Here is a 12,327-nt window from a genome sequence, read left to right on the forward strand (position 1 = left end):
TGTTAGTAAACAACATCAGACATTTACCTGTTTTGGGCATTAACTTCTGATTTCTCCATTACGTCTCCTGATAGATCTCCTTCTTCCTTTTGCCGCAGCCTCTCCTGTCGAGCCCGTCGGCGACGTTCTCTGGCAGCTTCTTCCTCATCATCATCATTTCTCTGATAGGACAGCCTGCAACAGAGCATTAGAGATAGGAATAAAAGTGGGCTATAGCTTATAGGACACTATGACTGAAAAATTATTATCTGATTAGACCACAGTAAGCAGGGCTGCAGTGACTGCTCGATATGCTCATCAGAAAATAAGCTGTTAAATTGATATGCATAGTTTCAAAGCTTGTTTTTTTATTTAATTCTTCAGAAGTAAATGTGACATAGTAGTCATAGCAAAGGCAGCAACCACACTACGTTATCAGTTTGCTTCTAGAAAAAGACCATAGAAGCTCAGCTCCACAGTTGAACAAACATCCTACTAGATTGCACCATGATCCTGCCAGAATGCATACAACAGTGTTTGAGCAGACCATTTCTCCAAGCCCATGTAATTGAAACTGGACTTAGCCCAGCAGCTTTTTATTAGCCTTCTCTAAATATTACATATTTAAAACAATGACAGTATTCTAAAATTAGAAGACTAGAAAGCAAGGAGACACAAATATGACAGTGATTCTCAGTGCTCAGTTCTGAGTGCCAAACATCTGACACCTACAAAATTTTTGTGAGCACAGAGCCCTGCCAGGCCAAATCATACAAGATCGCCACTGTGATGAAAGCCTACTGCTGAGAACCCATTGTGTTCATCTAACCCAACAGATGATTACATTTAGTTTCATCCTACTTGAAAAGGAAAGCAAGACATTACAATCCTAATAATCCTGCAGCCCATTCAAATCTTTGCTGAGGTCCATTATTACTGTGTGAGATAAAGGGAAAGCCCTGCATTCCTGTTATCTTTTAATGCAGGGAAAGTGAAATAGGAAGCTAATATGCCAGACCCACTCATGACGTTCATTTACTTTGCTTCCAGCAATGGTCTGATACATATTGGTTAAGAAATCACACTTCCTTATGTAGTTGCACACTTAAGTTATCTGCACAGCAATGCACACAGTAAAAAAATAGCTTTGCACTAAATAAAAACAAGCACAGTTAAAGTTTGTATTTCAAGGAATATTTTAACATGAAAAGAAACTGAAACATTTTCAGTTGTGAATTGGACTCTTTGGGTCCCAGACTCTCTCAGCAGCTTTTCTCAGCCTCAGAGGTGAGGATGAAGGATTTGATTTGCTAATTTCATACTCTACTTCATGACCTTGCAACATTTTCTTTGTAGAAAGAGCTCCCCTCAAAGAGGGCGAAGTCCATGAGCAGCACAGCCATAAAGGATCAAAGGGAAGAGGAAAAAAGGAAGGAGATAAATTAAAAGCACCAGAGGTAACACGGTGTAGGCAAGGAAAAATAATTCCTGCCATTTGTAAGCAACTTAAATAGAATCAGCATTTAGTTTAGGTCTAGAACAGAAAGCTTATGAATATAGTAATAAACCAATGGGATCTTCAATTTGAAGAAGAGACTCTCTCTGGAATAAAACTGCATTAGCAAACTGACTACAGAAAGCCCACTTGTTAGAAAGACGTTCTGTCTTCAAGAAGCCTATGATCTTTCTAGCTCTGAACTCCAAATGTCAGGACACAGGAGGGGGCATGCTGTTCTTAGCTTGTGACAGCTGGATAATGACTATGACTGAGTCAATTCCCAGGGCCTATAGCCTGAGGATTTGTCTTTGCAGTGAGGAGGATGAAGTAGTTTATCCTACTTTCTGTACCCACTCAAAACACTCCTACACAGCAAGGAGAGTAACTGCTTTTAAAACCCTCTTCAAAATGCCATCTTAAAATCATCAGTTGGTCATAAAGCTAAAAAAGGAAAGGAAAAAATACCCTAAGCAAACAATTCCCACTAAATGGTACCCATTAAATCAGTCAAATGAAAACAGCTATGTACTTCCTGTCCTTGGACACTTATCACATAGATCATCCATTAAGAAAGCTGATATTCTCTCTATATATCCTTTTAAGTATATCCACTGCCTCATTGCATATCACTGTGGTTTCCTACAGCAAGCAAGGACACCTTGGGATGTGGGCTCCACCCAGAAAGATCACGTTAAGTATTCATTTCTGTTCTCCAGCATGGGTGCATGAAACATCCCCAGTAATCTGTAAATAGTCTTATCAACAACCAACAGTATTTTGTAGATCTGTATCACATTTTCTTCATTGTGTTAACACTACTTCCCAGACCATACTTCTACAGAAAGTTCTGCTTGCCATGGAAACACAAGCTTTGTCAGAGTAGACCTGTCTAGCCACTACAAACTGACAGTCGAGAAGGGTGAAAATGAAGCCTCAGATTGGCTTTGGTAATTAATGGGCTAATGACTACACTGTTAGCAAACTGACAGCAGGATCATTTATGAAAAGATTCCGCATAGTCACCTTAACTGCCATTGATTTTCCATGAGAAATTCAGTCATAGGAATAAAGATGGTGGAAGTTAAGCAAATGACACCTATACCCATGAAAAATACAATCTTCTGACTGCAGTGTTCATCTCATTGTTCTCTCAGTTCTCATGCACTGAGCTCATTCACTCTAACTCAGCTGGCACATCACTCCGTTCTCCTTGTTTATCTAAATAGCCTCCTCCTCCTCTGCTGACTAGGACGTCAAAAAAATTTCACATAGAAAGTAAACCACAGGCAGACATGTGAATTCATGCACCCTCCACTGGGAATGGGAAGACTGACCCTTAGTGTCCCAGTGTTACAGCTCTCCCTGGCTACCCATCGTAAGCAAAGTTAATCTGGGAGCTCTTCAGAGCTTATTTTCCACTTGCTGACAAGTTTTTACATTCTTTAGACCAAGAGTAAACAAATAATAAAAAGTATGACTCCCATATTTCAGCTCTATATATCAGACAGATCAAAATTTCATGATCCATGCTGGCATGTGTTGTTTCTCCACCCTTGGAGAACCGCATTGCCGCCCAGCATGCACACACACTCCACAACTAAATTAAACTAACCTTACATCCATTTGTCACCTTCCCCATAACAGTTCAAAGTCTTTGCAGGCAAATCTCCCTCTACAGTTAGCTGTTCCAGCTACCTCAGGCAATGAGAGCATGGTACAGTGTGATCTTCCAAACCTTCTGACATGCGAAGCCTCTTATTAAAGAGTTAGATTGAAAGATGGTGACTTGAAAATTATCTACATCTTGTTACCAAAGATAACACGTTCTCAGTCTGTCAACTAAAAAGAAGAAAAAAAAAAAGCAAAACAGAGTTCTGCCCACTTATCCTGTAGCTGGCTCTATGCTTCTGACATGAGAAAAAGCCATGTAACTTCTCTGACATGAGAAAAAGCCATGTTGGCTAAGTTGTTCCGTTAAAGCATTGATGCTGAGTCTCTCATACTTCCTACACAGAATACCTGTAGTACAGGAGACAACATCTCATCTATGTGAGGGGACACTTCCCACTGTGCTAGGTAGGGATAACAGATAACAATATATGTTCCGTCTAATTGAGTGGGGGGGACAGATTTATATGTCCAAGACTTCTCTCTAAAGTCGAGAGACATTCAAGATATTCAAGAGAGAAATCCTTCTCTCTAAATAGGAGAGTTATGGATTTGATGGGTGGACGGTAAGGTGGATAAGAAACTGGTTGGATAGTCACATTCAGAGAGTAGTTGTCAATGGCTCAAAGTCCAGATGGAGATTCATGACAAGTGGTGTCCCTCAGGGATCTGTACTGGGACCGATGCTGTTCTATATCTTTATCAATTATATTGACAGTGAGATTGAGTGCACCCTCAGCAAGTTTGCAGATGACACCAAGCTGAGGGGTGCAGTTGCCACACCAGAAGGACAGGATGTCATACAGAGAGACCTGGACAGGCTGGAGAAGTGGGCCTGTGAGAACCTTATGAGGTTCAACAAGGCCAGGTGCAAGGTCCTGCACTGGGTTCGGGGAAATCCCTGTTTTCAGTACACAATGAGGGAGGAAGTGCTTGAGAGCAGCTCTGCAGAGAAGGACTTGTGGGTGTTGGTCAATGAGAAGCTCAACATGAGCCAGTGATGTCCGCTCACAGCCCAGAAGGCCAACTGTATTCTGGGCTGCATCAAAAGAAGTATGGCCAGCAGGTCAAGGGAAGTGATTCTGCCCCTCTATTCCACTCTTGTGAGACCTCATATGGAATACTGTATCCAGTTCTGGAATCATCAACGTAAGAAAGATATGGAGCTGTTGGAATGGGTCCAGAGAAGGGCTACAAAGATGATCGGAGAGATGGAGCACCTTCCCTACGAGGACAGGCTGAGAGAGTTGGGGTTATTCAGCCTGGAGAAGAGAAGGCTCAGAGCAGATCTTATAGCGACCTTCCAGTACCTGAAGGGGCTACAGGAAAGCTGGAGAGGGGCTATTTGTAAAGACTTGTGGGCATAGGACCAGGGGGAATTGGTATAAACTGGAGAGGGGCAGATTTAGACTGGACATTAGGAAGAATTTCTTCACCATGAGAGTGGTGAGGCACTGGCACAGGCTGCCCAGGGAGGTTGTGGATGCCCCATCCCTGGAGGTGTTCAAGGTCAGGTGGGATGGGGCCTTGGGCAGCCTGATTTAGTGGGATGTCCCTGCCCACAGCAGGGGGATTGGAACTAGGTGATCTTTAAGGTCCCTTTCAACTCAACTATACTATGATACTATGACTTAAATCCCAAAATCGATAGCCAATCTGATTGTTTGAATAAGTCTAAAACATTACCCTCAAACTGAATGGTGAGACTCTACAGCCTAGAGTGGAAAATAACCCTGCTGGATTGGGAGTGTAGGTGGTGAGGTCATCTTCTTCATAGAGACTCAGCACCCTCTCTATTTTAGGTTGAGCACTGAATTTATATAAAGTTATGGTAATAGCTAGGATGATTATGCGGCTAAAACCATTACATACAGTCCAGCTTCAACTGGTTTCCACTTGAAACCGCAAATTGGTTCAAACATTATCTAGGGCACTTTGGTTTTAGGGTTTCTTGCCCAGTGCTACTACTTTATTATTATTGGTTGAATTATAACAGCACTGAAATTTCCTGATCAAGCTTGGGCCTTGCTGCAGTAGGCATTTTATAAAGACAGGGGGAAATCTGGTCCCTTCTCTAAACAGTGTGCATTCTGATTAAAGAAAAACTTAAACGCTTCTTGCCCTCAATGAGTTGTAAGCTAAGCCTGATGAATCTAAATTCTTTTTCAATGCCTGCTTCTTCAACAATGCCTAATTTAAGCTGGATCACATGACTCCATTCTAGACCAGGCAGGGAGAAAGAAGAGCTGTGTCTCTGAGATTTGACTCTGTCTCATGTGTGTCAGAAATATGTGAAAAATTACCAAACAGAAAAAAGCCTTTAAGAACAGATGTCTAACTTATACTGGCAACCCAGGTTTGCCTCTTTGTTCTCCCATGACTCATCCCAATGCCAATCTGTCTTCTCTTTCTCCAGCCTGCAAAACCACCTTGCATTCAAGCATTGCCCTCCCAACATGTACCTCAATTAGATGCAAGTGTAGCTATTTAGTAACTCTTTCCCACACAGGTTGATAATCTAGTAGGCTTTACATTTATTACAGATCAATTTTGTCTGTGGTCCACCCAAGAAATGAGATCATTCATTCTGTATCAAACTGCTGCACCTCCATTTGCAACCTGACTCACTTCTAAGACCTTCACTCTTCATTGCCTAACACCACAGCAGTTGAAGTGACAACTATTGACTTCTATGTCTCCAAATCGAGGACAGATAGAGGACGTCAATAAAATGTCCTTAATGACAAATTTCACTGGCAGCCTCAGTCTATAGAAGCTGCGGGTTTTGGCCTTTTGTGCTTTTAGAAAACCTTTCTGTTTACCCAGGCTTTTCCTGAAAGGATGGGTGGAGTGAGGATGGACTCTGTTATAAGACCCACTAGGGACTGCTCTTTGTGTCACTGTTGTTATTCAGTCCCATTTTATTTATGATTGCATATGTTTTTAATTTTTTTATTGTTAATTTAATTTGTGTTATGATAGGCGTGCTTCTAAATGTGGATATAAACAACTGCTTAATCTTGATCTCAAAAAATCACAGCAAATGCACGTTTCCAGCTGACTTTGCCTCTGTCAAGTTCTGTGTGTCAAATGTCGGCTGTATTTTGCTCAAGTCATATCTAAATCTGTGGTGAATGCTGGGGGGCAGCTGTGGGGGAAGCTGTTTCTTCTAATCATGCCTCTATAATTCAATGAGAGCTGCCAGCACTCTGCTCAGACCTGCTCAAGAAGATTCATTTTTATGAGGAAACAAGCAGAATTTCAGTCCAAAACGGTCATTTAAAAAAGATGTAGCGAGTGAAAACAGGGGATTATGCTGGAGACATGCAGACATGCCACCAGAGTTCTCAGCTCAATGTTGTGCATGAATGCTGTTACTAACCCCCATATTTTTCACATAATTCTCAATTTGACATGAGTCTTTTTTTTTTCGCATTGAATGAAGGAGAGACAAGTGGATAAATTAAACCCAGACAAATTAAAACTGGAAACGAAACACATGTTTTTAACAGTGAGATTGATTAAAGATACAAGAAACGATGGAACATCCATCTCTTGTATCTCCACATTAAGATAGATGTCTTTTTGGAATTTATACTGCAGTAAAATACCAATTCTTGGACTCATTATAGACACAACTTGGTAAAATTCCATTATCTCTTAGGTATAGAAAGTTAGACTAGATCATATGGTGGAAGCTGCTGGACTTGTATGCTACAGTCCTCCATTTACAGAAAGTATATGCCTTCTCATTCTGCTCGTAATTTATCTCTGCCTCACAAGTATTTTTACTTTTTTCATCCACACATTTTCCAGAACTATCCCTGAGCAAGCAAATTAGACAGATATACACATAGGTCTCTGAGAAAAACAGATTGACACACTTTTCAATGTACAATCTTTTCACTTGCAACATTTTCAGACTGTGTCTTTCTAATGCTTTTTCTTATTTTCCAAAGCCGCAAAGATTTCAAGGATTATTATTTTTCTGTTGGGTATGCACTAATTTAACGGGTTAGGAGAAGGCTCTTTCTGTCAGATCCAGCATCCTTAATTTCACACCATACATTTAGAAACTTTTTTTACTTTAAACCTTGATCTAAAATACCTAAAAGATAAAGCAATGTACATTAACAACTAATTTTTTTTTTTCATTTGAACAAAATCTTTAGATTAGAGTCATAGAATAGTTTGAGTTGGAAGGGATATTAAAGTTCATCTAGTTCCAACCTCCCTGCCATGGGCAGGGACATGTCCCACTAGATCAGGCTGCCCAAGGCCCCATCCAACCTGGCCTTGAACACCTCCAGGGATGGGACGTCCACAGCTTCCCTGGGCAACCTATGCCGGTGCCTAACCACTCTCATCATGAAGAAATTCTTCCTTATGTCTAGTCTAAATCTGCCCCTCTCCAGTTTATAGCCATTCCCCCTAGTCCTATCACTCCAAGCCTTTGTGAACAGTCCCTCCCCAGCTTTCCTGTAGCCCCTTCAGGTACTGGAAGGTCGCTATAAGATCTCTTCGGAGCCTTCTCTTCTCCAGGCTGAACAACCCCAACTTTCTCAGCCTGTCCTCATATGGGAGGTGCTCCAACCCTCTGATCATCTTTGTAGCCCTCCTCTGGACCTCTTCCAACGGTTCCATATTCTTCTTATGTTGAGAATTCCAGAACTGGAATTTACATTTACATTGCTTAAGGATCTGGCAGTAAGATTGTTATTTTGTTTGCATGAAGTTAAGTATGGGAAAGAAAAGGTTTTCTGAGAGGTCGAGCTTGTGGACATTCTTTTTTATGGTTTCTTCATTTTCACATTTTTGACATCTAGTTTGACAATGATAATACTCAGTGACTACCGAGTAATTCATGCCAAAAGTAGCCAGCTATGTTATCATAGCTAAAGATGGCACTGAAGCTTCTAGAACAGATCCGAGCTTCCCAAATTACTTGCTTCTGTTGAAAATGTAAATTTCAGTTGCTTAGTTGCCCAGGATTTCTAATGCCTTGTCTCATTTTTTGCAATTTTCTGCTCATAATGACACTATTGCTTTGGGTTTAGACTCAAGCCCTAAAATGTGGGCCCCGTAGTTACGGTAAGTCTGTAACATCACTGCATCATTCTGCACAAAGGCAGAATGACTCATGCACACACCCAGATTTTTTTTTTTTTTTCCTCATGGCTGAAAACCGATGATCTGTTTCATAATATGAAATGCAAGCAGATTCTCCAACCACATTCAAATAACTCTGGTAAATCGCCTCTGAGTACCTCAGCATAAATTGCACACAAGGCCACTAACATGAACGGTAAAAACCTTCAGCTACTGAAACAATGTCAAATTTGCCCCAACATACATTGTATTCACATAAAAGAACTTGCTGGAAATATCCCAGGGAAAAGTATGTAATTCTCTCAATATGTGCAGTCTGTAACACTCTTCAGTTCTACTTCATCCACAATAGGTTTGACATTGACCTATCAGTGAGTAGTGCAGTATATTTAACTTGTTTTAATTTAGAAGTTTCACGTTAAAAAAAAAAACAACAAACTGGACAGAAAAACAATAATTACACAAGTGTCTTCTAGCTGATTACTATTACTTTTTTTACTGCTTTCCCTGAAAATTATTGCAATTCACTGAAAAATCTGTTTCCCTGGCAGGTAACAAACATGCAAAACCATGTGCAAAATGAGCTCGCTTTTTCAAACTTAAAAAAGTGGGAGCAAAACCCAATTGTTGTGCACACCACTGTGGCTGATGTGGTATTTGTTGACTACAGCAAATCGCTTTCTGCTTGCTACCACCACCTCCAGTTTCTAGTGCTTCATTTCATATAAAATCCAAAACAATTTATGCCACAGCTTTACCCAGTAATATTTCAGGCATATGACTTGAGAATAATGGGCATTTTTCCTAGTTGAGGCATAAATAAGGACTTACAGGATTTGCCTCAAAATACACAATCCACAATTGCTACAAAGCCAAAACATAAATATTCTTTCTTGTGGTTTTGGGTCGGTATATTCAATATGGTTTTCAAGTCACTTTCATACATCAAATTGCTAGCTTACTGAAAGTTTACAAAGTTAAGATCTAACTTCTTCACTTTTATATTTCCTTTCAAATAAAACTCCCATTGACATGGTTGATAGATATGCTCAAGACAAAAGGAGTTAAAAATGAAGACATGCATGAGCATATGTAACTAAAAAGTTCCCCTGCATATTGAGAATTGCGGTCTTACTAGTAAATATGCAAAAGATTTGAGGAATGAAACCTACATTTTCTTACAGGCACCTTTAGGCAGACTTATGTCTCCGATGTGTTATGCTTAAGCTATGAAGTTCTGTATTTCCTCCATACATCTTTTTAAATTCAAAATTCATGTCATCATCTATGGTATTTGTCAGAGATCATTAAATGAAGGCAAGGGAGGGAAGGCAGGTACGAGGAGTATTTTTTATATTAGGCCATTTTCTCCTGCTACATAGTCATGTCAATAAACTACAACCCAGAGGTAGATGTAGGCAGGAATGGATGCACCATCAAACAGACTGTGGGGAATATGGAGCAAAAGCACATGAGGACCTCTACAGCTCTATAGGAAAGAACCTAAACAGGATCACAGGAACATTTTTCATGACCCAGTAGTAATTTATATATATATTTTTATACATGTACACATATTTTATATATGTATATGTCAGAAGTTAACAGGAGAAACAGTTCTTCTTTCTATTTAAAAATAAAATACAAATCATATACAATACATTTTTTCCATCAGAGGCTGAAGTGGAAATTGTGTTGTTGTTAGGAAGTGGAGTATTTTCTTTCATTCAAGCACAATAGTTATAATCTGTTTCAAGAGGATTCTCAATTACTATTGTTCACTTTCCATATACCTATACCAATGGTCTGAGTTTTGCCAAGATTTCTGATGTAACCACCTCCCTTTAAATGCAAGAGAGAGCTATTATTGCACAAAACTGTGGTTCCTCCATCTTGGACTCCCAAAATGCAACTCTTAATCCTGCATCCTCCTAAATTAGCAAACAAGGACAAAGCTACAATTTCAGGAAAGCACAAACTGAATTATTATAAAACATGTATGTATCACTGACCTGAGAACTCAGCCTCCAGCCTTTAAATTTCATCTGCTTCTCTACTTTCACCCTTGTCGCCTGCTTAGAATGCTTGTTTAATGCAACAGATTAGGAAATATAGAGCCTCTCAACTAACTGATGCTTACATTTCTTTCCCTCCACAAATATTAATAGCATTTCTGAACTTTAAGAGGACTGTATTTTAAAAGGAAGTGCAGGACCATGAGGATAGGTCTCATGCACAAGACACTTCTTCAATTTCACTTTATACTTGCTCCACCGAATATCATGTGAGGACAAACACTAAAAAAGTTAACTCAGAGAATCACTGGATTCAGTAACATCCAAACCAATCTCAGCCATGTGCTCTCTAATCTTCCATCACCATGCCCATCCTACTCACAATAAACTTCCAGCATACACCCACTCATCATCCACCCTGACAAAACAAGATGTGAAATTCGAGATAAAACATGGCTTTGGTTTTCTAAGATGACAAATCTCTATGAGCAGAATGTCTTTTTGCATTCAAGCATTTTCTTCACTTCCCAACAGGTTTTGCAGTGTGTAATGAGGAACCAGGGGCCAGGACTCTACCATGGGTGAATCCTGATGGAAAGAGGGTTCACAGAATCATGTTGATTGATATCAGGAACAAGACCCACCAATAGCGCTGGACCCACCTTGAAAGGATTTCATCTATCACTGAAATACAGCTGCCCCTAGGCTACAGGTATGGCTCCATAACTGTAGCATCAGTCACTGATCTAAGGCTAAACTTTAATATGGATTTGAACGAGACTGAGACAGAGAATCAGTGGGGTAGGAAGAAGGAAGGTGGAAGCAGTGATCAAGCAGAGTGAGGTGTAGGAAACAGGCTGGAAGAAGACATGTCACTGAGCCAGGGAACAGAAGAGACAGACAGCAGCAATGGATAAGAAGCTTCTGTCCCTGCAGGGTACAAAATGGGGAATGGAGAAAAGGTTGATGGAGAAATATTCAGAGGATGGGAAAGAGGGAGAGACACCTGTCAGGGTTTGAAAGCTCCAGGACTGGGTATGGGGCTCTGTTGTTGACATCCAGCATCAAGCCAGGTTCACATAGCTGTCCAGGGTCTGGAAAGCCAAAATCCACCCTGACTAACAGAATGGAAACTACAAGATTACGCAGACTACACATCACTTGATAAAGTCCTTCAACCTTGCCTGAAATGTTACATGATCTGAAATGCGTACAAATGGTCAGAACCCACTATTTTCACTGCTCAAATAATAAGTATGGGCTCTATAAAGTGTCAAAACCTCTTTGTATTTCCCAGGGGATTAGTAATTGTAAGTGAGTGACCATTGCTCAGAGCCAGACAGGTCCCTGAAGATGCCAGCTGCAGCTTTCAGAAATACAGCACAGTCTGAGTTGCTTGAACAAAGTGCAAGGCATGTATTTGCACACAAGGAGCCTGGAAAAATAATCTTACCACATAATCATCCAGATAATCATAGAATAACCTTTTTTCATCCACTCTTCCTGACACAAAATATGCAAGAGGAGGACATGACCTTAAAATACCACAACAGATTAAACATTGAAATAAACTCTGCAAACAGGAAAGCATCTGAAATTTAAGAGCAGAACAAGCACCAAAACAGAGCAGACTGTGAAGCCTTACGCTAACTGAAATAATTAAAGGGGATACAGGATTACAAATATGTTCAGTGCTACAACATATGGTGAATGGGAAAAAAAAAATGAAAATCAGATGTCTCAAAGTTTTCTAGTACCGATTCCCCATGCACACAACTCATGGATGCAGTGCAGGTGCAGATTTGGTTTCAAGGGAAATTCATGGCTATTCACTTCTAACATAGACAAGCATCTGTCTCTTTCTCAGGTGTTTAAGAAACCTACTGTCAACAGCTAAGGTGATTAAGAGACATTTTCAGTGAGACAGTGGAGGAATTACGAGTGCAGATCCTGTCATTTGCTAACAGGATTAGGGGCAGATACATTCCATGCATCTCTCCAAAACCTAATCCCAATGTGTCTTTCACCTTCATGAAAGGTAAAAACCCCTTCCATAAA

The 12,327-nt window shown here is 40.2% G+C and overlaps 1 protein-coding gene across 10 annotated transcripts in view; it reads right to left on the reverse strand.

Moving 5' to 3' along the window:
• Nucleotides 1-12,327, reverse strand: part of CALD1 (caldesmon 1) — a 191,076-nt gene that overhangs the window by 31,910 nt on the left and 146,839 nt on the right. For all 10 annotated transcript variants that reach the window (XM_054061704.1, XM_054061686.1, XM_054061724.1 and 7 more), the window contains one exon: nt 28-174. In XM_054061704.1, coding sequence (XP_053917679.1) covers nt 28-174 — 147 coding nt within the window. The remainder of the gene's footprint in view (nt 1-27; nt 175-12,327) is intronic.

The sequence above is a fragment of the Cuculus canorus genome, chromosome 1 (assembly GCF_017976375.1).
Source record: "Cuculus canorus isolate bCucCan1 chromosome 1, bCucCan1.pri, whole genome shotgun sequence".
Classification (NCBI taxonomy): domain Eukaryota; kingdom Metazoa; phylum Chordata; class Aves; order Cuculiformes; family Cuculidae; genus Cuculus; species Cuculus canorus.